The sequence below is a fragment of the Aethalodelphis obliquidens genome, unplaced genomic scaffold, assembly GCF_003676395.1.
Source record: "Aethalodelphis obliquidens isolate GAN/ISIS:26980383/991018 unplaced genomic scaffold, ASM367639v1 scaffold27, whole genome shotgun sequence".
Classification (NCBI taxonomy): domain Eukaryota; kingdom Metazoa; phylum Chordata; class Mammalia; order Artiodactyla; family Delphinidae; genus Aethalodelphis; species Aethalodelphis obliquidens.
Window position 1 is genome coordinate 9,267,491 of NW_020837971.1, and position 26,475 is coordinate 9,293,965.

The 26,475-nt window shown below is 38.1% G+C and overlaps 1 protein-coding gene across 3 annotated transcripts in view; it reads right to left on the reverse strand.

Moving 5' to 3' along the window:
* COG5 (component of oligomeric golgi complex 5) overlaps positions 1-26,475 on the reverse strand; it is a 275,728-nt gene that overhangs the window by 66,968 nt on the left and 182,285 nt on the right. For all 3 annotated transcript variants that reach the window (XM_027123902.1, XM_027123901.1, XM_027123903.1), the window contains exon 12: positions 4,725-4,929. In XM_027123902.1, coding sequence (XP_026979703.1) covers positions 4,725-4,929 — 205 coding nt within the window. The remainder of the gene's footprint in view (positions 1-4,724; positions 4,930-26,475) is intronic.

A 26,475-nucleotide genomic window follows, 5' to 3' on the forward strand; every position in this document is an offset into this window, starting at 1 on the left:
GAGGGAGCAAGTTATATAGATTTCCAGGGTAGGCGCTTTCTATAGGAAGAGAACAAGCGCAAAGGCCCTGAGAAGAGACTTAGACCTGGCTGCGTTTGACAAAAAGTTAGAGAAGCAGAGCACCTAAGTGACAGGAGAACAGTACAAGATGAGGTCTAAGAGAAAACAGACGGAACAAATCATGCTGGGCTTTGTATATCAATAAAAGTGCTAGATTTTACTCAAAAGAACTTGCTCTTTGACCTTACAGTGATCAGCGCTACGGAACCCTACGCTCATCCTCCACCGTTTCAAGGTGCTCTCATTAGCATCTTGATTTTTCTAATTTACCTTCCTTTCAAAGCTCTTACGAAGAAAATCTCAGTTAGATGGTCTCTGTATCTGCCGCTAAGCGTTCCACGTATTGCAGAGAAAAAGTAAACTGTTTCTATTAAATGTTTATGCAAACCTCTTAATTTCAAGAGACCTGAAGCTCCAGGTATTAAAATTCTACTTCTGCAGCCCTTCACTCTCCACAGCTGACCATCTGCCTCAACTTTACACTAAGACCAAAACCAGTGGCAATGATCTTACTAGCTTATTTTTTCCTTTGTAACTTCACCTACCCTCAGCGATTTTCCTTTTATCCCAAAGAAAAAGTAGCTTTATTCCTTTGTTCATATCAAAACCTCTCAGAAGAATTACCTACCTCCTTCTTTCCCGTTCTCTCTTTTTCTAAACTTCTTTATCAAGATTTAATTTACATTCAATTCAACCATTTAAAGTGTATAATTCAATGGCTTTCAGTATATTCAATATATATTCAGTATATTCATGGTGATGTGCAACCATCACCATGCTCAATCCCAGAACATTTTTATCACCTTCAAAAGAAACCTCATAGCCTTTAGCTTTAATCTTTTACCCCCCCGCCACTCACCCCATCCCCAGCCCTAAGCAACCACTAATATGCTTTATATCTCTATAGATTTCCCTATTCTTAACTTTCATAGGAATAGGATCATACAGCATAGGGGCTTTATATCTGGCTTTTTTCACTCAGCATAATTTTTTCAAGGTTCAGTCATGTTGTAACATGTGTCAGTTCTTCATTCCTTCATTCATGTGTGGATATATCACATGTGGTTACCCATCTGTCTGCTGATGGACATTTTGGGTGTTTCTATCTTTTGGTGATTATGAATGCTGCTATAAACATTCATTACAAATTTGTGTGTGAACACATTTAAAAAATTTTTTTTAATTTGCTTAATATGCTTTGTTTTTATTGTGATAACATATACATAACAGATGGGTGTTGTGCACAATAAGGAAGCACCCACCTATTGATCTCATCTGTCTGAGGCTTCACTTCAGCTAACTGGCAGCTGAGGGCAGGATGAGAAATGCTGCGGTTCTGCTCTTCTTAGGAAGAAAGCCCTCCAGTTAGGAGTGGCGGGGGAGGGAGCCCTTTGTTCTTGGCTGTCACAGTCCTGAGTGGAGCCTATGCCTTGATGAGCTGGGAAGAGGGAGGGAGGAACAACAGTCTTGGTTCTAATATCACAGGCTCTTATGGAATTCTTTCTACCGAATTTTCATAGACTTTCTTGAGTCGATGATTTTTCATTTGCTGTTTGCTTTTAAAACCATTTCCAGACACGTTAAATTGTTTGGTTTTTAATAGTTTTCACCAGATTCACTGTGGGGTGGGTCAGCGGAGTGGGGACGGCTGTCATCCCAGAAGTCAATCTCCTCCCATTCTGTCTTTCATCAATTCTAATAATGCTTTGTATCCACCATTCCACACCTAGGCCTTGAACAACCTTATTTTGCTATATCTAGAGGTCACTTCTCAGTCCTAAGCTTCTTCAGCTTTTCAACAGCATGTGACACAGTTCACCATTCCTCTTCTGACTGAAATGAACTAATTCTTTGGGGTTCCACATAACTTTCAGTTTTCCTCCTATCTCACCATTTTTTTTCCTCTTAGTCTTGCAGGCTGCCACTCTTCTGCACAATCTATAAATTTTGGAGTGCATATTTTGGGCCAAAGTTCCCTTTTCTCTTTATATATATCTTCCCTATGGAATCTCCTCCAGTCCCATGATTTTTAAAGATCTGCATAGTGATGACTCTCAAATATGTATTTCTAGCCCTGATTCACATTCAACTACCTTTTCAACAAAACAATTTGCATCTTTGATTCAACAGTTTCAAAAGAAAAACCTTAACACTACTCGATGGGGAATTCCCTGGCAGTACAGTGGTCAGGACTCCATGCTCTCAACGTGGAGGGCCTGGATTCGATCCCTGGTCAGGGAACTAAAATCCCACAAGCCGTGTAGCATGGCCAAAAAACAAAAAAAAAACCCCACAAACAAACAAAAAAGAAACAAAACAAAAACCCACTACTCGATGAAACAATGTCTTCCAATCATTAGGCTTCTCCCAACTTGTCCACACATATCCTTGATTCTTCTTTTCCTCTCAAATGTGATCTACCAGCAAGTTCTACTGGCTTGCCCTCTAAGCTATATCTCGAATCAATTCGACCAGTTCTCACCATCTCATCCACTCATCCTACTTCAAGCTATTATCATTTCTTGTCTGGATAAACAAAACAGCTTCTCTTTCCCTGTGGTGACACTCCCCCTCAGTTGTCCACAAAGAAGCCGGCATGCTAATTTTAAATGTTTATCAGTTCATCTCATTCCTCTGTTTAAAAGCAAAGGTATCCAGTGTTTTGAATAAACTCTAAACCCCATATCATGGTGAATAAAGCCCTACATGATCTTACGTTTCCCCTCCTCTCCGACCCAATTTTTTATCCCCCACTCTCCCTCATTCATTGTGTTCAGCTTTCTATTCCTCAACCTCCCCATCTCAATTTTCTCAGGCTCTAAATCTGCTCTTCTCTCTGCCTGCAAAAATCTTACTCCGAATCTTCCATAGTTGATTTCTTCACATTATCTCGATCTTGGGTCAAATGTTACCTTTTCATAGAGGTCTTCTCTGACCACCCTATATAAAACACTGTCACATTATCTTGTTTTATTTTCTTCATAGTAAGAACAGCTTTCAAAAATTCAGCATAAATACTCAATGATGAAAAACGTTAACCTGGTTATTTGTGCCTTGATTCTGTTCAGATTATTCTAAGGTCTCGTTCCATTCATTATCTCTTTTCTTCACTTTCTCTCTCCACTGGCTACTTCTATCTATAAAAACTCTCAGCTTTCCCTCTATCATTAAAAACAACAACAAAAAACTTTCCTTTGGCTCAGCTACCATGGTCAAATTTATGTTTGTTTCTTGCCTCACTTCTCAAAAGAATATATAAATCATATTGTCATTGTTTCCTTATTATATCGTCATTATTTTTTGGTTTCTTAGAAGAATACAGGTCATAAGTCTTCTTCCCCACATCCCTGAAGTCAGTCTCCAAAAGGTGAAAAGGATGTCCCAAAACACAGTGGTATTTTTTATTCTGGTTTTTTTTTCTACATTGCATTTACTGCCTTTCCTCTACCCCCACGAGTAACATATGCTCATTTTAAGTAAAAGCAGAAAATACAGAATAAAAACTCTACCTCTTGGACATAAAACTCTATTACCTTGTGCTATGTATATTTCCAGAGCTTTTCAGTGCCAACATATGAATTTAAAAATAAAACTAAACCAGAACTACAATGATACTATGTATGCTATTTTGTATACTTAAAAAAACCTTAATACATTACAAGATTTTTCAAGATCAACAGAAAACTTTTCAGTCTTCTTGTCCCCTCTTTCCATTAGTCCTCACCTAATCTCCATGTTTAGCATCAAAGAGTAACTGAAGAGAACAACAGCGTCTCCTTCTATCATACCAGCCTACCCTTACGCCACTTGTTTTCCCAGTCAAAACTTCTATGTCCTGTATTTTACCAGTCAGAACTTCTTACTACAGTGGATAAAATTCAGCTATAAGTGTTCAGAATAAAAGATTTTTAAGATAAACATTAAAATAGCACTCATAAACCTAACCTTTTTCTTACAAGGTCAGTGATCAGAATCTACTGTTACTTGAGTCAGTCTCATCACAATAAATGATTCTAGTGTTTAAAGATGGTGTGCAAGCCAATCAATTGATTTGGTGCTCAAAGAGAAATCTGAAAACAATACTCTTTTTCAATTTAGGAGGAAAGCTAGCTGGTTTAAGCTTATTGAGATGGTATTATTTTTCTGATGTGGCTTATGAATATGGCTACCTATACTGTACTTCACGAATAATCTAAGAGATTTTCAGGTTTAATTTTGACTGTACTTAGGTTTTTCCCACCAGATTGAGAATCTATCCCAGCATAAGATTTATTTCCGCTATAGTTCCTGAACACACCATTTCCTTTTATATCACATTTATGCCAGTGGTCCATCAATAATGATGCTGTCTGATGTAATTACAGGTTATCTTATAATATCAATTAAACGATAATGACCACATATGCTCATCTCTTAGCTTCTATTCACCTTAATTGGTGATATACTTTAAAATGAAGCTTAATCAGGAACCAGGCTGCTCAACTAAGGATAAATTTCGACTTCTTCAGTTAAAAGTGTTGTGAAGTCTTTTAAAGTAAATAAATGAATAGTAATCATTACAAGTATTCACAAAGATTAGCGTTTTCCCATTTTCTAACTTATAATAAAAATAAAAGACAAAATCCTTAACAGGCCAACAAACAGGTTTGATTAAACAAACATACTCATAATCTGGCTTCTTTGGTATGAATATGTCTTGTGTATCATCTTCCATGTGTTGTAAGTCAGCATAGAGGTCTACAGTTCCACTGCAATTAAAATTTCCTTGAATACTTTGGCTGTATTGTTGAAGACGCTTCCATAAGTCATTATAAAGACGCAATAATTTAGGGTATTCTCCTTCAAATGCCTGTTTCAAAAACATAGAAGCTGCCAAGCAAAACAATAAAATGATTAGATAAATGATAAAAAAATTAAATGTAGCAAATAAAAATTTCTTTTGTATGTGAAGATGGTGCCAGAAATAGCCTATACTATAGGACAAACCAAAGATGTGTTCTAATAAGGTCTTTCAAAATAATGCCAGTAACAGTAATTTTCCTCCCAGACCACTTACTGCACGTGATATGTGGACCATATATTTTGAAACTTAATCTACAAGGAAATAGACAAATCAACAATTACAGCTGAAGATTTTCTTTCTCTCAGTAAATGATAAAACAAGTACACAGAAAATCAGTAATTGACATCTATAGAATACTTTATCCAAAACAGCAAAGTAGCCATTATTTTCAAGTACACATGAAACATTTACCAAAATCAACGATTTCTGATAGAAACAGTCTAAATAAATTTAAAAGGTTCCAAGTCATACAAAGTATAAAAACCAAAACAGTTTTAGATTAGAAATCAGTAACAGAAATATTTTTAAAATCCTGGAAATTGTGGTTTTGATTTCCATTTTGCTGATGATTAGTGATGCTGAGCATCTTTTCACGTACCTGTTAGCCATCTATCTGTTGTCTTTGGAAAAATGTCTACTCAGATCCTTTGCCCATTTTTTAACGGGATAATTTGATGTTTTGCTATGAGTTGTATGGGTTCTATGTATATATTAGATATAAACCCATATACCTGCAAATCAGGTATATGATTTGCAAATATTTTTTCCCATTCAGTAGGCTGCCCTTTCATTCTGTTGATGATTTCTTTTGCTGTACAGAAGCTTTTTTGTTTGATATAGTCCCACTTGTTTATTTTTCCTTTTGTTGCCTTTGCTTTTGGAGTCAAATTCGAAAGAAAATCACAATGAGATATGACTATATACCTGTTAGAATGGCAAAAATTTTAAAAAAATCAAATGTTGGTGAGGATAGAGGAACTGAAACTCTTGTATACTGTTGGCAGAATGGAGAAATTGTATTATCATTCTGCAAAACAGCCTAGCATTTTCTTAAACTGTTAAAGATATACCCACCACATGGTCAAACTATTCCTCTTCTACATGTTTATCCAACAGAAAAAAAAGTATATGTCCATATACAGACTTCTATATGAACATTCAAAGCACCTTTATTTGTAATAGCCCCAAACTGGAAACAACCCAAATGTCCATCAACAAGTGAATACATACACAAACTATAGTATATCTGCACAATGGAATACTATCCAGAAGTAAATACATAATACAATATGGATGAATCTAAAAACAATCATGCTGCATGAAAGACAAATAAGAATACACAATACATGCTGTATCATTCAATCTGTACACAGCTCTAGGAAAGGTAAACCAATAGATAGTGACAAAACGTGGTCAGAATTTGCCTGGGGAAGAAGAAAGGAGATGGCGGGGAGAGGAATTACAAAGGGGTACATGGAAACTTTTGCAGGTGAGAAATACATTCACTGATCTTGAGTCGTGATGCTTTCATGGGTGTGCATATATGTCAAAACTTACCAAACTGTACACTTTATGTTCAGTTTACTGTATACCAATTATATTCTAGTAAAGCTGTTTAAAAAAAAAATCTTGGAGAGGACTTCTGTGAAATCTCTCCTTGCTGATGAAGAGGCCATTCACCATGGCCTGAGTGTCCCCACACATTCTTGCAAGTTATGTCAATGCGAGGCCCTGGTTGCTCTTCATCCAGGCCATTTATCAGGTTTGCATTTGTAGCAAGCAACCTTGAAACATGAGGTAACTTTGCCCTGCACACAAAGAGCAGGCTTGCTTACTGCTTATGGCAAAAGCTGTAGATTGTCCAAGCTTAAAGTTCTCACCTGTGACACAAACTCACAGCATACGTACCATTCACATGGGCCCAAACTGTGTTTCCCCAGGAGGCCTGGAGGCATGGGGAACCAACATACAAATATGCCCATACTCACGTGGCTTGCTATGCTGTGAGTAATAAAGTTCTGCTCTGACCCAGGAGTCTCATGTCTTCTGACAATATTCAGAACATTTTGGCAGGCTAGCCTTTTTAAGTAGGGTTAAAAATCTCAGGTCCTTCATGGTTCTTGAACTCCTCTAATCTAAATCATATTCCTTTTGTTATATTCTCATAACACTCTGTTCTTTGTCTTCTTTGCATTTACCACAATTTCTAATTTTACTTGTTTAAAGTATGTTTCCCCTACTTGACCGTAAACTCCATGAGGACAAGGACAATACTTGTTTTCTTCAATGCATATTTGGTACTTAACACAGTGCCTGAAATAGTAGAAATTAAATAAATATTTCTTAATGATAAACTAAGTTTTGCTTTTTAATGGACAGTATACTCACTTTCACAGAAATCTTATCTGTATAGAACAAATCACTGCTGAGGGTTTCAGAGAGCTGAACTTTGACTATACTGTCTCAGTAAATGTGACTGACTAACCAATTCTAAGATACTTAAGTCAAACATATTTAAAGCTTACAAATATATATTGTGGTAAATCCCGAAGCTAAATTCTACCTTACTTTCTTCTGTAAGTGGTTATCAAGTATTCACATCAATTACCTATAAACCTGATTATAATCAATTATTTTTTTGATAAATGTAGAACATACACTGCACATCTTAATAATCTAAGAAATCATTTATAGATAGAAAATGACAGTTACTAATTCCCAGTTACTTAGTAATTCATTACTCAGAGCATGCCCTGTGTGAGCAACTCTTCTTTTTGAGTAATAACTAGTGATTCCAACACAGCACTAACATGAAGATGAAATTCATCTTTATTCCAGTACCTTCTTTTATGATGATTTCTCCATAGCAATGAACACTATAAGAAATTATTTATTAGTTTGTGTTGATCATGTTCCTCCTTTAGAATGCAAGTTTAATGAAAACAGGGATATTACTTGACTTGTCTCTGTATTTCCTTTACCTAGAGTAACGCCAGGCACTGAATTATTGCATGAACAAATGAACTGAAAAAAGAATGAAGAGGGGTCTAGGTATGGAATTAAATCACTTCTCCAGATTCTAACAGTCTAGACTTAATTGCCTCACTACCCCCAGACCCCCTGGTTCAACTCTGATGTTTGTGTAATCCCAGAGTTGCAGCACACACAGCTCTTGCCTTAGTCTTGAGCAGCTGTGCTAAATATCAGCCTGTATATATGCTTCTGCTACTGCATCTCCCTGTGTGAAGACTGAATACCTCATCTCTCAGCCACTAACTGGGGTCCTGACCAAGAATAGGCATCACTCCTTAAAACTCCCACCAACCTTCAGACAACCAAATTCTGGTCAATGTAAAAACTGGAAGGTAGGGCTTCCCTGGTGGCGCAGTGGTTGAGAGTCCGCCTGCCGATGCAGGGGATGTGGGTTCGTGCCCTGGTCTGGGAAGATCCCACATGCCGCGGAGCGGCTGGGCCCATGAGCCATGGCCGCTGAGCCTGCGCGTCCGGAGCCTGTGCTCCGCAACGGGAGAGGCCACAACAGTGAGAGGCCTGTGTACCTCAAAAAAAAAAAACTGGAAAGTAGATTTATCCACTCAAAACATATTTGTTGAACATTTACTATATGATAAGTACTGTTGTAAATGTTGCATATGCAGCAGTGAACAAAATAAGCAGAGTTCCTACCCATGAGGAGTTTATATTCTAGTGAAGGAGAAAGACAATAAACAAATCAGTATGTAACATAATGTCAGGCAGTGTTAAGTGCTTTAAAGAATAATAAAGCAAGGTTAGAGAACAGATAGTGATAGGGAGTCGTAGTCTATTTACTGCAGACAGGGAGGGCCTCTCTAAGTGAAGCAAGGATATGACCCATCTGGATATCTGGGGAAAGAATGATTCAGATGGAAGAAACAGCAAATGCAAAGGACTTTAGGTAGGTTATCCCAGTAGAGGCCGCTGCTCTTATTTTAGCAACTTGTCAAGCTCTTTAGATACCTTAACCTGAGAGGGTCAGCCTCCACACCTAGGTTGAGTCCCTCTTTTTTAAGTACATTGCTACTCATTTCTAGTTCATTCCTTTCCTAACTGGCTCAATTCCCAATAAAAACTGTCAGCCTTGCACATAAATCACCTAGCACTATGAAAGTAAAGGAGGCTAGTAATATACTGGGTTTAGTATGTCTTGGAAAATATTATCTGCTTCATAATTGAATTAGATATCTATTGCTACATAAGAACTTGCCACATATGTAGCTGTTTATTTTTAAAAACACTCATTTATTATTTCATAGTTTCTGTGGGTCAGAGGTACTGGGTCCTCTACTTCAGGGTCTCTAACAAGGCTGTAATCAAATTGCCAGCCATGGCTGGAGTCTCATCTGAAGGTTCAACTGGGGAAGGATATGATGCCAAGCTCATGTGGTTGTTGCCAGGATTCAGTTCCCTATGAAATGAACTGGATTTAGGGTCTCAGTTCCTAGCTTGCTGTTGGCAAGGGGTCAATCTTAGTTCCTCGCAAAGTGGACCTCCCCAATATGGCTGCTTATCTCATCAAAGCTTGTAATCCATGAAGGCAATAGAGAGAGCTTGCTAGCAACATGGAAGTTATGATCTTATGTTACCTAATCACACAGGGACATCCCCCTTGCATATTCTATACCTATAGAAGGTATACCTAAGCAAGTTGTACCTGTACTCAAGGGGAAGAGATTATAGAAGGGTGTAAATGCCAGGAGGCAGGGATCACTGGGGACCATCTTAGAATCTACCTGCTCCAATAAAATGAACCATACTTTATTCACATCAACAAAAATTATATAAAAGTCAAATATTGAGGGCCATACAGCAGTCTGATAAACCGCTACTTTTCAAATACTGATATATTATAGACTATATTACTCCTTCCTAATTAAGACAGTTTCATATTAAAAAAAACCTGTTTAAAATATTGTTGAAAAAACAGAAATAGTTTTCTAGAAAAAACTAGAAATAGTTCAGAAGTAAATTACAGTACTGGAGTGAAATATGGGTAAGTCAGTTGTACCCAAGTTAATGAGTTTTCCTATTACTCATAAAAAGAACTTTTCCTATCGAGTCCCAGAAATCTACTATGGTCCAAGACATATATTAAAAGCAAATGAATATTTATATGAACTAAAATTGACTGTAAATAATTTTATTGAGGATTAATATGCCTTCTGATTTAATTTTTAAATTATGATTTAATAAAACTAAAATCAGAATAGAAAAGAGACCTTTTTAAAACTCAAAGAAATCCCATTTAAGATGAACAGAAATTAAAATTCAAGTTTTAAATGGAAAATCTGATCAAAGCCTAAAGCATTAAACTTTGAATGAAGAATCTGAGTTAAAACACACACACACACAAAACCTAAGATTAGCCACTTACAAACTATATACACAAATTATATATACACACACACATAATTAGGATGGAATAACTGTCTGAAAATAACTGGCTATGGTCCCTAGGAAGTTTCTTAGGTTTTGTTTTGTTTTTTCATAATAGCAGCACAAAGTCATGGAATCCAATACCAACTGGGTATGCTATGGTGGTATTCTATACCACAACCTTTCCTTTTAGCAGGAATATAAAGCATACACATTCTCCTCCAACTTCTTAACTAGTTAACCTTGAATGCACTTATGATATGAAGATGACCACCCTTGTTATCTCACAATAAAAATAACAGTCACAACAAAAATAAAGGTCACCTTCAACTTCTTACCCGCGATTCCCCTATAAATGTTTCTAGTCTTCAACTAGAACAACTGTCCATTCTATACAAGACTAATTCTTCAACTTCCATGCTTAATCTCATCCCATTTCATCTCCTCCAAGACTATTATTCTCTTCTGTATTTTCAGCTTCCAATCAATTAAAAAAAAAGATCGAACATGCTCTCATTGTATTAAAAAAAACAAAAATACAAATAACATGGCAAATGCTTCCCCTTGATCCTTTAACAGTTTACTTGTAGCCGTTGCCCTGTCACCCCTTGCAAGTGTAGTCTACACACACCTCCTTGCCTCCTCCAGGCTGCAACCAGACTTCCAACTGCCACAGTGCTATGGAAACTGTTTTGGGAAAAGTTACAGTATCATTCTGACTGCCAAAAACAGTGGGTACTTTTCTAATCTCCTCTCACTGGATCGCTGTTGATGACTCTCTCCTTTGTGAAACTCTCCATAATCCCATTCTCTCCAGGGTTTTCTACTCTACTGATTTGTTTTTCTTACTCTTTGTTGACTTCTTTCCTCTGCCTTAAATATTTTCCTTGAAACTTAAAAAAACTGTTACTATAGAATTGAAACATATAATATGAAGAGAACCTCTACGTATCCATAACTTATCAACTTGATCTTGTTTTATCTATAACCCTACCCAATCCTCCTCCACTACTGCCAGCTATTTTGAAGCAAATTACAAACATCATGTCATCCATAAATATTTCAGCATGTATCTCTGATAGTAAAGACTATTTTAAAAAAAATAACCATAGTTCTCCTATCACACTTTACAAAATTAACAATCAGCGATCGCATATGCATGATAGACCTGTGATTTTTTTTTTTTGGTTTGTATGATTTAGGACCCATAAATAGTCCATATATTATAATTAGTTGATATATCATCAAGCCCCATCTATCGTTCCTCTCTTTCCTTTTATTCCTTTTAATTCTTTATTTAAGAAACTGGGTCATATATCCTATACAGCTTCCCACAGTGTGGATTCTGCTGATTGCACCCTCTGATCCCTGTATTTACTGTAGATTATCAGCTGGATCTAAAACAGTACATTTCAACCTTGGCTGCATATTGAAACAACTCTGGAAGCTTAAAAAGATCCTGGTGCTTGGGTTTCACCCCAGAGACTTTAATGTAATTGCAGTCTAGGCTTTGAGATTTTTTTTTTTTTTTTTTTTTGCGGTACACGGGCCTCTCACTGTTGTGGCCTCTCCCGTTGCGGAGCACAGGCTCTGGACGCGCAGGCTCAGAGGTCATGGCTCACAGGCCCAGCTGCTCTGCAGCATGTGGGATCTTCCTGGACCAGGGCAAGAACCCGTGTCCCCTGCATCAGCAGGCGGACTCTCAACCACTGCGCCACCAGGGGAGCCCTAGGCTTTGAGATTTTTAAACATACTCCAAGTGATTCTAATGTGCAACCAAGTTGAAAACCACTGCAATAGATAAGAGATTTGATCTGATTCCAGGGTCAATAATTTCCGGTAAGCCTACTGCATATGTAGCATATGAACTGGTGTACCATTTACCTTTTTTATATTAACAGTCTATTAATAATCATTGCCCAGATCTACTAAGAGACTGCAAAATGAAGATACTGTAACATTCTTTGTACATTTATTACAGGTGATATTTTTATAAATAAAAACTTATGAAATCAATTATTCAGTTTCTCTGAGATACCGTTTGTAGGAAAGGCAGGAAAAATGTTTTTCTTTCCCCTTTATTTACCACTTTTCAAAGTAAGGAGTAGTATCATCAAGGGTAAGCAATAAGTATTTCTTCACTTACATCATTATGAATTCATGGATTCAGATGTACATGATGGATTTAAATCACTTGTGATTGTTATCCTTATTGATGTTAAATTTATTCCTTCTCTGGTAGATTATCCATTCAAATTGCTTCCTGAGTCCTATTAACTCAATCCTAATAGGCTTGGTCTTCATATCTTCCTTGCTTTCTAGTACATGGGGTTACAAAATCATCCTGCACATTTCTTGCCCCAGACCGAAAATCAGTCATTTCTCCAAGGACCTGTAATTTCTTTTAATGGGAAATCAACTTTTAAAACCACAGCATCGGTGTCAGAAGGGTTCAGTACTAATGAAACGGTCACTATTTCTACGGCTTTTCAGTAGACAGAGCTATGAAATGTATGCAAATCAAATAATATATATATGTATTTTAATATCTTTATTGGAGTATATTGCTTTACAATGTTGTGTTAGTTTCTGTTGTATAACAAAGTGAATCAGCTATATGTATACACATATATCCCCATATCCCCTCCGGCTTGTGTCTCCCTCCCACCCTCCCTATCCCACCTGTCTAGGTGGTCACAAAGCACAGAGCTGATCTCCCTGTGCTATGCAGCTGCTTCCCATTAGCTATCTATTTTACATTTGGTAGTGTATACATGTCAGTGCTACTCTCTCACTTTGTTCCAGCTTACCCTTCCCCCTCCCCGTGTCCTCAAGCCCATTCTCTACGTCTGTGTCTTTATTCCTGTACTGACCATAGGTTCCTCAGAACCATTTTTTTTTTAGATTCCATATATATGTGTTAGCATACGGTATTGGTTTTACTCTTTCTGACTTACCTCACTCTGTATGACACACTCTTGGTCCATACACTTCACTACAAAAAACTCAATTTCGTTTCTTTTTATGGCTGAATAATATTCCAATGTATATATGTGCCACATCTTCTTTACACAATCATCTGTCGATGGACACTTCGGTGGCTTCCATGTCCTGGCCATTGTAAATAGAGCTGCAATGAACATTGTGGTACATAACTCTTTTGGAATTATGGTTTTCTCAGGGTATATGCCCAGCAGTGGGATTGCTGGGCCGTACAGCAGTTCTGTTTTTAGTTTCTAAGGAACCTCCATACAGTTCTCCATAGTGGCTGTGTAAATTTACATTCCTACCAAAACGGCAAGAGGGTTCCATTTTCTCCACACCCTCTCCAGCATTTATTGTTTGTAGATTTTTTGATGATGGCCATTCTGACAGGTGTGAGGTGATACCTCATTGTAGTTTTGATTTGCATTACTCTAATGATTAGTGATGATGAGCACCCTTTCATGTGTTTGTTGGCACTCTGTATATCTTCTTTGGAGAAATGTCTGTTTAGGTCTTCTGCCCATTTTTGACTGCATTGTTTGTTTTTTGGATATTGAGCTGCATGAGCTGCTTGTATATTTTGGAGATTAATCCTTTGCCAGTTGCCTCATTTACAACTATTTTCTCCCATACTGAGGGTTGTCTTTTCGTCTTGTTTATGGTTTCCTTTGCTGTGCAAAAGCTCTTACGTTTCATTAGGTCCCATTTGTTTGTTTTCATTTCCATTTCTCTAGGAGGTGGGTCAAAAAGGATCTTGCTGTGATTTATGTCACAGAGTGTTCTGCCTATGTTTTCCTCTAGGAGTTTTATACTGTCTGCATTACAATAAGGTCTTTAATCCATTTTGAGTTTATTTTTGTGTATGCTGTTAAGGAGTGTTCTAATTTCATTCTTTACACATAGCTGTCCAGTTTTCACAGCACCACTTATTGAAGAGGCTGTCTTTTCTCCACTGTATATTCTTGCCTACTTTATCAAATATAAGGTGACCGTATGTGCGTGGGTTTATCTCTGGGCTTTCTATCCTCTTCTGTTGATCTATATTTCTGTTTTTGTGCCAGTACCATATTGTCTTGATTACTGTAGCTTTGTAGTATAAGCTGAAATCAGGAAGCCTGATTCTTCCAGCCTCATTTTTTGTTCTCAAGATTACTTTGGCTATTCGGGGTCTTTTGTGCTTCCATACAAATTCTGAATTTTTTGTTCTAGTTCTGTGAAAAATGCCATCAGTAGTTTGATACAGATTGCACTGAATCTGTAGTTTACTTTGGGTAGTATAGTCATTTTCACAATGTTGATTCTTTCAATCCAAGAACATGGTATATCTCTCCATGCGTTTGTATCATCTTTAATTTCTTTCATCAGTGTCTTATAGTTTTCTGCATACAGGTCTTTCGTCTCCCTAGGTAGGTTTATTCATAGGTATTTTATTCTTTGTGTTGCAATGGTAAATGGGAGTGTTTCCTTAATTTCTCTTTCAGATTTTTCTTTACTAGTGTACAGGAATGCCAGAGATTTCTGTGCATTAATTTTGTATGCTGCTACTTTACAAAATTCATTGATTAGTCCTACTAGTTTTCTGGTAGCATGTTTAGGATTCTCTATGTATAGTATCATGTCATCTGCAAACACTGACAGTTTTACTTCTTCTTTTCTGATTTGGATTCCTTTTATTTTTCTTCTCTGATTGCTGTGGCTAAAACTTCCAAAACTATGTTGAATAACAGTGGTGAGAGTGGGCAACCTTGTCTTGTTCCTGATCTTAGTGGAAGTGGCTTCAGTTTTTCACCATTGAGAACGATGTTGGCTGTGGGTTTGTCATATGTGGCCTTTATTATGTTGAGGAAAGTTCCGTCTATGTCTGCCTTCTGGAGGGTTTTTACCATAAATGGGTGTTGAATTTTGTCAAAAGCTTTTTCTGCACCTACTGAGATGATCATATGGTTTTTCTCATTCAATCTGTTAATATGGTGTATCACATTGATTGATCTGCATATATTGAAGAATCCTTGCATTCCTGGGATAAACCCCACTTGATCATGGTACATGATCCTTTTAATGTGCTGTTGGATTCTGTTTGCTAGTATTTTGTTGAGGATTTTTGCATCTATGTTCATCAGTGATATTAGCCTGTAGTTTTCTTTTTTGTGACATCTTTGTCTGGTTTTGGTATCAGGGTGATGGTGGCCTTGTAGGATGCGTTTGGGAGTGTTCCTCCCTCTGCTATATTTTGGAAGAGTTTGAGAAGGATAGGTGTTAACTCTTCTCTAAATGTTTGACAGATTCGCCTGTGAAGCCATCTGGTCCTGGGCTTTTGTTTGTTGGAAGATTTTTAATCACAGTTTCAATTTCAGTGCTTGTGACTGGTCTCTTTATATTCTCTATTTCTTCCTGGTTCAGTCTCAGAATGTTGTGCCTTTCTAAAATTTGTCCATTTCTTCCAGGTTGTCCATTTTACTGGCATATAGGTGCTTGCAGTGATCTCTCATGATCCTTTGTATTTCTGCAGTGTCAGCTGTTACTTCTCCTTTTTCATTTCTAATTCTGGTGATTTGAGTCTTTTCCCTATTTTTCTTGATGAGTCTAGCTAACGGTTTATCAAATTTTGTTTATCTTCTCAAAGAACCAGCTTTTAGTTTTATTGATCTTTGTTATTGTTTCCTTCATTTCTTTTTCATTTATTTCTGATCTGGTGTTTATGACTTCTTTCCTTCTGCTAACTTTGGGGGTTTTTTTTGGTGGTTGTTCTTTCTCTAATTGCTTTAGGTGTAAAGTTAAGTTGTTTGAGATGTTTCTTGCTTCTTGAGGTAGGACTGTATTGCTATAAACTTCCCTCTTAGAACTGCTTTTGCTGTATCCCATAGGTTTTGGATCACCGTGTTTTCACTGTCACTTGTTTCTAGGTATTTTCTGATTTCCTCTTTGATTTCTTCAGTGATCTCTTGGTTATTTAGTAGCGTATTGTTTAGCCTCCATGTGTTTGTATTTTTTACAGTTTTTTTCCTGTAATTGATATCTACTCTCATAGCATCACGGTTGGAAAAGATACTTGATATGATTTCAATTTTCTTATATTTACGAAGACCTGATTTGTTACGTAAGATATGATGTCTCCTGGAGAATGTTCCATGAGCACTTGAGAAGAAAGTGTATTCTGTTGTTTTTTGATGGAATGTCCTATAAATATCCATTAAGTCCATCTTGTTTAATGTAACATTTAAAGCTTGTGTTTCCTTATTTATTTTCCTGTTTGGATGATCTGTCCGTTGGTGAAAGTGGGGTGTTAAAGCCCCCTATTATTACTGTGTTACTGTCAATTTCCCCTTTTATGGTTGTTAGCATTTGCCTTATGTATTGAGGTGCTATGTTGGGTGCATAAATATTTACATTGTTATATCTTCTTCTTGGATTGATCCCTTGATCATTATGTAGTGTCCTTCTTTATCTCTTGTAATAGTCTTTATTTTTTTTTATTTTTATTTTTTTTGTGGTATGCGGGCCTCTCACCGTTGTGGCCTCTCCCATTGCGGAGCACAGGCTCCGGACGCGCAGGCTCATGGCCATGGCTCACGAGTCCAGCCACTCCGCGGCATGTGGGATCTTCCCGGACCGGGGCACAAACCCATGTCCCCTGCATCGGCAGGCAGACTCTCAACCACTGCGCCACCAGGGAAGCCCAATAGTCTTTATTTTAAAGTCTATTTTGTCTGATATGAGAATTGCTACTCCAGCTTTCTTTTTTCATTTGCATGGAGTATCTTGTTCTAATACCTCACTTTCAGTCTGCACATGTCCCTAGGTCTGAAGTGGGTCTCTTGTAGACAGCATATATATGGGTCTTGTTTTGCATCCATTCAGCCAGTCTATGTCTTTTGCTTGGAGCATATTTAATCCATTTACATTTAAGGTAATTATCGTTATGTATGTCCCTATTACCATTTTCTTAATTGTTTTGGGTTTGTTATTGTAGGTCTTTTCCTTGTCTTGTGTTTCCTGCCTAGAGAAGTTCCTTTAGCATTTGTTGTAAAGCTCGTTTGGTGGTGCTGAATTCTCTTCATTTTTGCTTGTCTGTAAAGGTTTTAATTTCTCCATCAAATCTGAATGAGATCCTTGCTGGGGAGAGTAATCTTGGTTGTAGGTTTTTCCCTCCATCCCTTTAAACATGTCCTGCCACTCCCTTCTGGCTTGCCAAGTTTCTGTTGAAAGATTAGTTGTTAATCTTATGGGGATTCCCTTGTATGTTATTGTTGCTTTTCCCTTGCTGCTTTTAATATGTTTTCTTTGTATTTAATTTTTGATAGTTTGATTAATATGTGTCTTGGAGTGTTTCTCCTTGGATTTAGTCTGTATGGGACTCTCTGTGCTTCCTGGACTTGATTAACTATTTCCTTTCCCATATTAGGGAATTTTTCAAGTATAATCTCTTCAAATATTTTCTCAGTCCCTTTCTTTTTCTCTTCTTCTCTGGGACCCCTATAATTCAAATGTTGGTGTGTTTAATGTTGTCCCAGAGGTCTCTGAGACTGTCATGAATTCTTTTCATTCTTTCTCGTTTACTGCTCTCTGTGGTAGTTACTTCCACTATTTTACCTTCCAGGTCACTTATCCGTTCTTCTGCCTCAGTTATTCTGCTATTAATTCCTTCTTGAGTATTTTTAATTTCATTTACTGTGTTGTTCATCATTGTTTGCTTGCTCTTTAGTTCTTCTAGGTCCTTGTTAAACTTTTCTTGTATTTTCTCCATTCTATTTCCAAGATTTTGTGTCATTTTTACTATCATTACTCTGAATTCTTTTTCAGGTAGACTGCCTATTTCCTCTTCATTTGTTTGGTCTGGTGGGTTTTTACTTTGCTCCTTCATCTGCTGTGTATTTCTCTGTCTTATTTTGTTTAACATACTGTGTTTGGGGTCTCCTTTTTGCAGGCTGCAGGTTTATAGGTCCTACTGTATTTGGTGTCTGCCCTCAGTGGGTAAGGTTGGTTCAGTGGGTTGTGTAGGTTTCCTGGTGGAGTGGACTGGTGCTTGTGTTCTGGTGGATGAGGCTGGATCTTGTCTTTCTGTAGGCAGGACCACATCTGGTGGTGTGTTTTGGGGTGTCTGTGAACTTAGTATGATTTTAGGCAGCGTCTCAGCTAATGGGTGGGGTTGGGTTCCTGTCTTGCTAGTTGTTTGGCATGGGGTGTCCAGCACTGGAGCCTGCTTGTCGTTGGGTGGAGCTGGGTCTTAGCATTGAGACGAAGATCTCTGGGAGAGCTCTCGCCGACTGATATTACGTGGCGTCCGGAGGTCTCTGGTGGTCCAATGTCCTGAACTTGGGTCTCCCACCTCAGAGGCTCAGGCCTGATACTTGGCCGGAGCACCAAGACCATGTCAGCCACACAGCTTACATGTAAGTGGGTTAAATTCTCCAATCCAAAGGCACAGGGTGGCCAGCCTTCTGTGCTCCGCTTGGTCTTCCAACCGGGCATTGTCCTCCGTGCCTGGTCAATATGGATAGTCTGCTTAGGATCCAGGTCCAGCTGCATTCCCTAGCATCTAGAAGAAGCAGCCATCGTCCCCATCCTCTCCTATCCCTGCCGCAACTTGTCACCAAATAATATATTTTTAAAGAAAAAATACCTTATCAGTTGATCTCACCCATTTTTATATGTCGTTTCACCTATGCTGAAAATCCAGACTCAGTTTGATACCAACATAATTATTTATTTACACCACACCACACAAACAACTGTCTGAATATAACAATAACAATACTATCGATAACATGGTTATGGAAAAGAGGTAATGTGTTTTTTGGGAAGTTCTTGTTATCCTATAAGTATATCCCAGTAGGGCTATAAAAAATCATTACTGTGGGGCTTCCCTGGTGGTGCAGTGGTTGGGAGTCCGTCTGCCGATGCAGGGGATGTGGGTTCGTGCCCCAGTCCGGGAAGACCCCATGTGCCGCAGAGCGGCTGGGCCCGTGAGCCTGCACGTCCAGAGCCTGTGCTCCACAACGGGAGAGGCCACAACAGTGAGAGGCCCGCATATCGCAAAAAAATATATATATATATATATGGGCCAAAATGTGTATTTACTTATACCACTCCCTTTCTTATTAGCACACTGTAGACATATTTCTCTATCACTTGGAGATTGCTCCATAGTAGTATAAAAAGATATTCCTCATTCCTTCTTTTTTCTTTCTCATTCCTTTTTATAGCTGCATGGCATTCCATTCTATGGATGCACCATAGTTTGTTTACCTAATCCCCTAGTGATGAACATTTGGGCTGTTTTCAGTTTTTTTTTCCAAATAATGATGCAATGAACAGCCTTGTGAATATGTCTCTTCATGCTTTTCCTAGTTCATTTATGGAATACATCCTTAGAAGTAGAGTTGCCGAGTAAAAAAGCAACTGCTTACATAATTTTGTTAGATACTTATATACTTTGTTAGGTAATTTTGTTAGAAACTCCCCTCTATAAGGTTTGTATGCTAATTAGCATTGCATTAGAGTGACTATTTTCTCATAAGTTTGCCATGTGTTATCAAACTTTTTTTTACTTTTTTGCTAGTTTGATAGATGAGAAATGGTGTTTCTGTATACTTTTATTTTGCATCTTTCTATTTATAGGTGACACTGAGCATCTTTTACAAATGCTTAAGAGATACCTACACTTTTTTTGGCAGGGTTGTTGGCCTTTTTCTTCTTATTTTAGAAGCTTTTTATATATTAGTGATACTAACTCCTTTTCTTTGATATAAGTTATAAATATTTTTCTAGTTTGTCATTGTCATTTTATTTTGCTTAAGGGTTTCTTTGCCATGTAAATTTTTTAACATAATCAAATTATCAATCTTTTCATCACTGTTTCTGGATATTAAATCAGAGAAGCTGCTTGTTCACTTGTGTTCCTTCTGGCACTTGAATGGTTTCATATTTCACATTTAATTCTTTGATCCACTTGGAATTTACCCTGCTATGTGAGCAAAGTGGGGATTTTTTTTCTCTTAGCTCTTTTTATCTCTATCTCCTCTTCAACTCTAAGCACTTTATTCATTTCCATAACTACTGGATCACTTTTATCCATTCAACAAATCTCCATGGAAGATTTAATTAAATATCTTAGTCTCATATTTGCTTTCTTCTTTTACCTCAGTGAAAACTGCTTCATAGTTTATAACTAATGATATAAAATGCTCACTGTAAAAAATCAAATAAAGGCATAAGGAAAAAAGTAAATGTTACCTGGTATCCTATTATCCTACAATAATCATGCTAACATTTTTTCACCATGCTTCTGAGTCCCTGTTTATCACATATATATACTGTTGTTTGTGTTCTAAAAGTACTTCATATTTTAGGGTCTCATTTACCTTATAAGTGCTTACTATTTTTTTAACGAGAAGTATTATTATTTGACAGATTGGTTTTCTCCTCAGATTTTCTAATACTTAAAGCCTTTGATATTAACACTTTAGGGATCCATTTCAACAGGATGTTTATTTTGTATTAAGCACTGCGCTATGTGATAGGAATGTAATATGGAATAGAAGTACACAGAGACGCTTTCTCTAGAGCCTAATGGGAGATACAGCGAGGCAAGGAGGTGAGCCAGTACAATGCAGTGGGGTAAGGACTGAAACTGGGAACATGTCAGAGTTTTGTGGGAGCAGATAGAGGATATCATACCCATATTTGAGTGTGTGTATGGGGAAGGAGGCGTCAAGGAACACTTTATTTCTAAAGTGAGAATGGAAAGATGAGTGTGACTTTTCCAGATGAACCGGGGATATAGACATGTGTTTCAGGTATTTGTAAATACTGAGAAGAAGGAGGGTGATTCATTCAGGAACAAAAGCTCAAGGACAGAAATTTTAAAAATTAAAAAGGAAAGAAATGATTGCTAAAGAGAGGAAGGGACCAGAGAAGTCAGGTTGGGACTGTATCCTGAGAGTAACAAGGGTAAGAAGAGTAGAAGAAGAAGAGTTGTTAAGACCAGTGCTCCCATCTTAACAACTAAAGAAGCCAGAGATATTGTTTAAAATTCAGGCTTGCCCCATACAGAGAACCTCTGCTGGACAAGAGGGAAACTGGAAAAGCTTTCAGTGGTTCGTGGAACTGGAGTGACAATTTTTAAACTTAAAGATTCTCAACCCAAGCATCCTATGGAAGATTTACTTAGTTACGCAGTTGCAGGGAAGCTGGGGAACTAGGTCTAAGCTTCAAAAAGCACAGGTCAAAATATCCTTCATATTTCTGGAAACCTATCTTAGGAAACAAAGACCACCTGGGGGGAGAGAACATGCTACCAACAGAGGCAGGTCTTCCTTCCCATGAAGACATTCACCAGATTGTGCAGTTTCATGTCGCGGGAGGCTAAAAGAGCTTGTCTGAAAGCCACTGGAGGACAGAGAAAGATAACCTCAATATTTCAGGGCTAAGGCGACAAAGACCCTCCAACTTCTCAATTAAAGGCCTGGGAGAAGCATGCCTTAAAAAAGGGGAGGGGCTTCCCTGGTGGCGCAGTGGTTGAGGGTCCGCCTGCCGATGCGGGGGACGCGGGTTCGTGCCCCGGTCCAGGAGGATCCCGCATGCTGCAGAGCGGCTGGGCCCGTGGGCCATGGCTGCTGGGCCTGTGCGTCTGGAGCCTGTGCTCCGCGGCGGGAGAGGCCACAACATTGAGAGGCCTGCGTACCGCAAAAAACAAAAAAAAAACAGAAAAAAAAAAGGGGGAGAATTAGAGATATACTGAGTCCTATTAAAAGTGCAACTACCCCAAACCAACCCAATCCTAGAGTGAACTGAAATGGTCATACAAAGGGAGAGAAAAGAAACCAACAAAATACTTCATAATATGCAAATAAAATCCTATGAATCAGTAAGACATACAATTCTATAGAAAATCAACAGACGTGTAAAAGAGCATATGCAAATGGCCAATATATATATGGAAAAATGAATAATATCATTAATCATAAAGGAAATAAAAATTAAAGCTACAATGTGATTTGACTAAACATCCACCAGAAAGATAGAACAAAAAACAGAAAATAGCAAGTGATTAAGGCTGTGGACAAACTGGGACTCTCATATACTGTCAATGGGAGTTTAAATTGGTACAGTGACACTGGAAAACTTTTTGGCAGTGTCTACTAAAGCTGAACATATGCATACTCTATCACCTACTATATTCATTTCCTATAGCTGCCGTAACGAGTCACCACAAACTTGGTGGCTTAAAACAATATGTGTCTTATCTTGCAGTTCTGGAGGTCAGAAGTACAAATTTGGTCTCACTAAATCAAAATCAAGGTGTCAGCAGAGCTACTTTCCTTCTGGAGGTTCTAAGGGAGTTTCTACTTGACCTTTTCACCTACCTCCATTCCTTGGCTTGTGGTCCCCTTCTAGCAGTTACATCACTCCGATCACTGTTTCCACGATTACATCTCCTCTTCTGACTCTGCTACTGCCCTCTTACCCTTCTAAGGCCCTTGATGACTACACCGGGCCCACTCAGAAGATCCAGGATAATCTCTCCATCTCAAGATCTTTAAATTATATCTGCAAAATCCATTCTGCCATGTAAGGTAACACATGCAAATTTCTGGGAGGGCTATTATTCTGTCTACCACACCTACCTATTTTCCATTCCTGGGTTTATTCCCAATAAAAAAGGACAGAATTGTCAGAGGTAGCATTATTTAAAATAGCTCAAAATGGGAAACCACCCAAATACCCACCTATAGTATGGTGGATAAAATATAATATGGCATATTGACCGAATGGTTTATTTTACAACATTGGGAATGACCTACAAGGACATGCAACAACATGGAGGACTCTTAGAAACATGGAGCGAGAGACGTCAGAAAACAAGCACAAGATTAAAACTGGATGATTTTATCTGCATAAAATAGCAATAACTGGGCTTCCCTCGTGGCGCAGTGGTTAAGAATCCACCTGCCAATGCAGGAGACATGGGTTTGAGCCCTGGTCCAGGAAGATCCCACATGCTGTGGAGCAACTAAGCCCGTGTGCCACAACTACTGAGCCTGCTCTCTAGACCCCGCGAGACACAACTACTGTAGCCCACACACCTAGAGCCCCTGCTCCTCAACAAGAGAAGCCACTGCAATAAGAAGCCTGCACACCACAACGAAAGAGTGGTTCCTGCTCTCCGCAACTAGAGAAAAGCCTGCATGCAGCAACGAAGACCCACCACAGTCAAAAATAAAATAAATGAATAAAAATAAAATAAATGAATTATTGCTCATTTAAATAGCAATAATTAAAGCAAAAAAAAAACCAAACCCATCTCTACCATCAGAAATTAGTGGTTACTCTTCTTAGGAGAAGAAGAGGCAGAAACTAGAAGGGGGCATGAGGGGAGCCAGGTATATTCTGGATTCAGGTAAAATTCTGGTAATATTCAGGTAATATTCTGGTAATATTCAGGTAATATTCTGTTTCTTGATCTTGATGCTGTTCTTGATCTTGGTTACACAGCTATATTGAGATTTGAAATATTCATTTAGGTATATAAGTATGATACACATACCTTTTCTTTATGAGTACAGTTGGCCCTTGAACAACACGGGTTAGAGCTGTGTGGGTCCACATACATGTGGATTTTTCAATAGTAAATACTACAGTACTACACAATCTGCAGTTGGCTGAATCTGCAGGTGTGGAACCACAGATCTGGAGAGCCGACCATAGTGATACATGGATTTTTGACTGCACAAAACGTCGGTCCTCCTAACCCCCATGCTGTTCAATGGTCAACTGTATTATACTTTAATGAAAGTTTTTTTTTTTTTTTTTTTTTTTTTTTTGCGGTACGTGGGCCTCTCACTGTTGTGGCCTCTCCCATTGCAGAGCACAGGCTCCGGACACGCAGGCTCAGCGGCCATGGCTCACAGGCCCAGCCGCTCTGCGGCATGTGGGACCTTCCCGGACCGGGGCACGAACCCGTGTCCCCTGCATCAGCAGGTGGACTCTCAACCACTGCGCCACCAGGGAAGCCCCAATGAATGATTTTTAAAAAGAGAAGTCAATGAAAGACTTTTCAAGTCTTTTAAGATTTTTGCAGTTTTATTTAGATATAATTGACTTATAACATTTATTAATATGTACAACATAATGATTTGATACATCTGCAAGATTTTATCAGAGAATTATATGATCAAATTTGTCCTGTCAAAGAAAGTTTCTAAAAAGTTGCTCGATGACTAGACTTAATTTCTGCCAGGTTATACAAACTTTCAGTACTTTTAAAAAACACTCCTCTCAAGTTCTCAAATCTAGAGACTTCTCTTTTTCAGCAAGCTCCAAGTTTTCTTCTTTATGTGCTACATGGTGCTCAGGATGGTCCCTTGTAAACTCATTAGAGCTCTGTAGCAAAAGAATACTTCAGGGGCTTCCCTGGTGGCACAGTGGTTGAGAGTCCGCCTGCTGATGCAAGGGACACAAGTTCGTGCCCCGGTCCGGGAAGATCCCACGTGACGCAGAGCGGCTGGGCCTGTGAGCCATGGCCGCTGAACCTGCACGTCCGGAGCCTGTGCTCCACAAAGGGAGAGGCCACAATAGTGAGAGGCCCATGTACCGCAAAAAAAAAAAAAAAAAAAAAAAAGCTTCAGTTGCAGGGATCAAAATTCTAAAAGGTACTTAAAATGAGGGTGTGAGATCTATCTCCTAAGTATATATATTTAAGTTGTACATTAACTTTTAGGAAATGCATCACAGGGACTTCCCTGGTGGTGCAGTGGTTAAGAATCTGCCTGCCAACACAGGGGGCACAGGTTCAATCCCTGGTCCAAGAAGATCCCACATGCCGCGGAGCAACTAAGCCCATGTGCCACAACTACTGAGTCTGTGCTCTAGAGCCCGCGAGCCACAACTACTGAACCCACGTGCCTCAACTACTGAAGCCCTCACGCCTAGAGCCTGTGCTCTGCAATAAGAGAAGCCACCGCAATGAGGAGCCCATGAACTGCAATGAAGAGTAGTCCCCGCTCACTGCAACTACAGAAAGCCTGTGCACCACAACGAAGACCCAATGCAGCCAAAAAAAAAAGAAATGCATCACAGTAAAATCTCATTTAACATGGACACCATTGTAACATTTTTTTTAATCTACACTAAAGTATTCATAATTGTATAGCTTGTTTATCTCCCTATTTCAAAGGAAGAGTGGACTCCCAATTTATCACTGTATCTTTAAAAAGGTAAAGATAATCAGTTTTAGCATATATTTTAAGTCTTAAAGCTTTCTATATCTTCTAATGTGCCTATCTCCTAAAGCATTTCTCTTATTCACACTTGATTTTCCAAAGCACTACAGATATATACCATGTAGCTTTCTTAACTGTATGAATCAACTCCTTGAGTTGCTTAAGAGTTTTGATAGATTAATATTGCACAAAGGGTTTTAAAACAGATTTACTTGCCAGAACATTTTAAGCATATTTCAAAAAATGTTTTTAAGTGCTTATGCTATTATAAAAGGGCACTGGCATCTTTTCTTCCTTGCTTCCTTCCTCTTTTTCTTTCGTCCTTCCTTCCAGTCAACAAGCATTTATTGAAGCCTTACTGTGTGCTAGGTACACTTTTAGCCATTGAAGATACTACTACCATGACCAATATAGTATTCCATGTCTTATGGGGAATTAAATTCTAGTGAGAGGAGGGAAGAGTTCAGACTAAATAAATAAATAGTGTATTAGTAAGTGATGAGAGCTATGGAGAAAACTAAGGGGGATAAGACATTCTGGGAAAATCACTTTATAAAGAAGAATTATGAAGTCATTTCAAAGAGTTCAAAATGGTAATGTTTATTTTGCTTGTTTCTATTGAGACTTGAAAAATATATGTATCATAAGCCAACAGGTTGGTGAACAAACATTATCTGGAAACTACAATGAGAAATAACAGACATAAAGCTTAGAAATCATCTTGGAAATAACTATCAGCCACAGATAATTAAAACAGCACATTTCCTACAGAAGCTATTCTGAATATTCACAGTGACAAGTTCAGGCCCCTTTCCTTTTAAATAAAGTAAATTCACTGTCAAACCCCTAGATTATATTTTATTATATCTAATAGAACTTATTTTTATTAAGCATGAACATTTAAAATCAGAAGGAACATGTTTCTAACTAGGAAATTTTTCCTTTAGATATTTT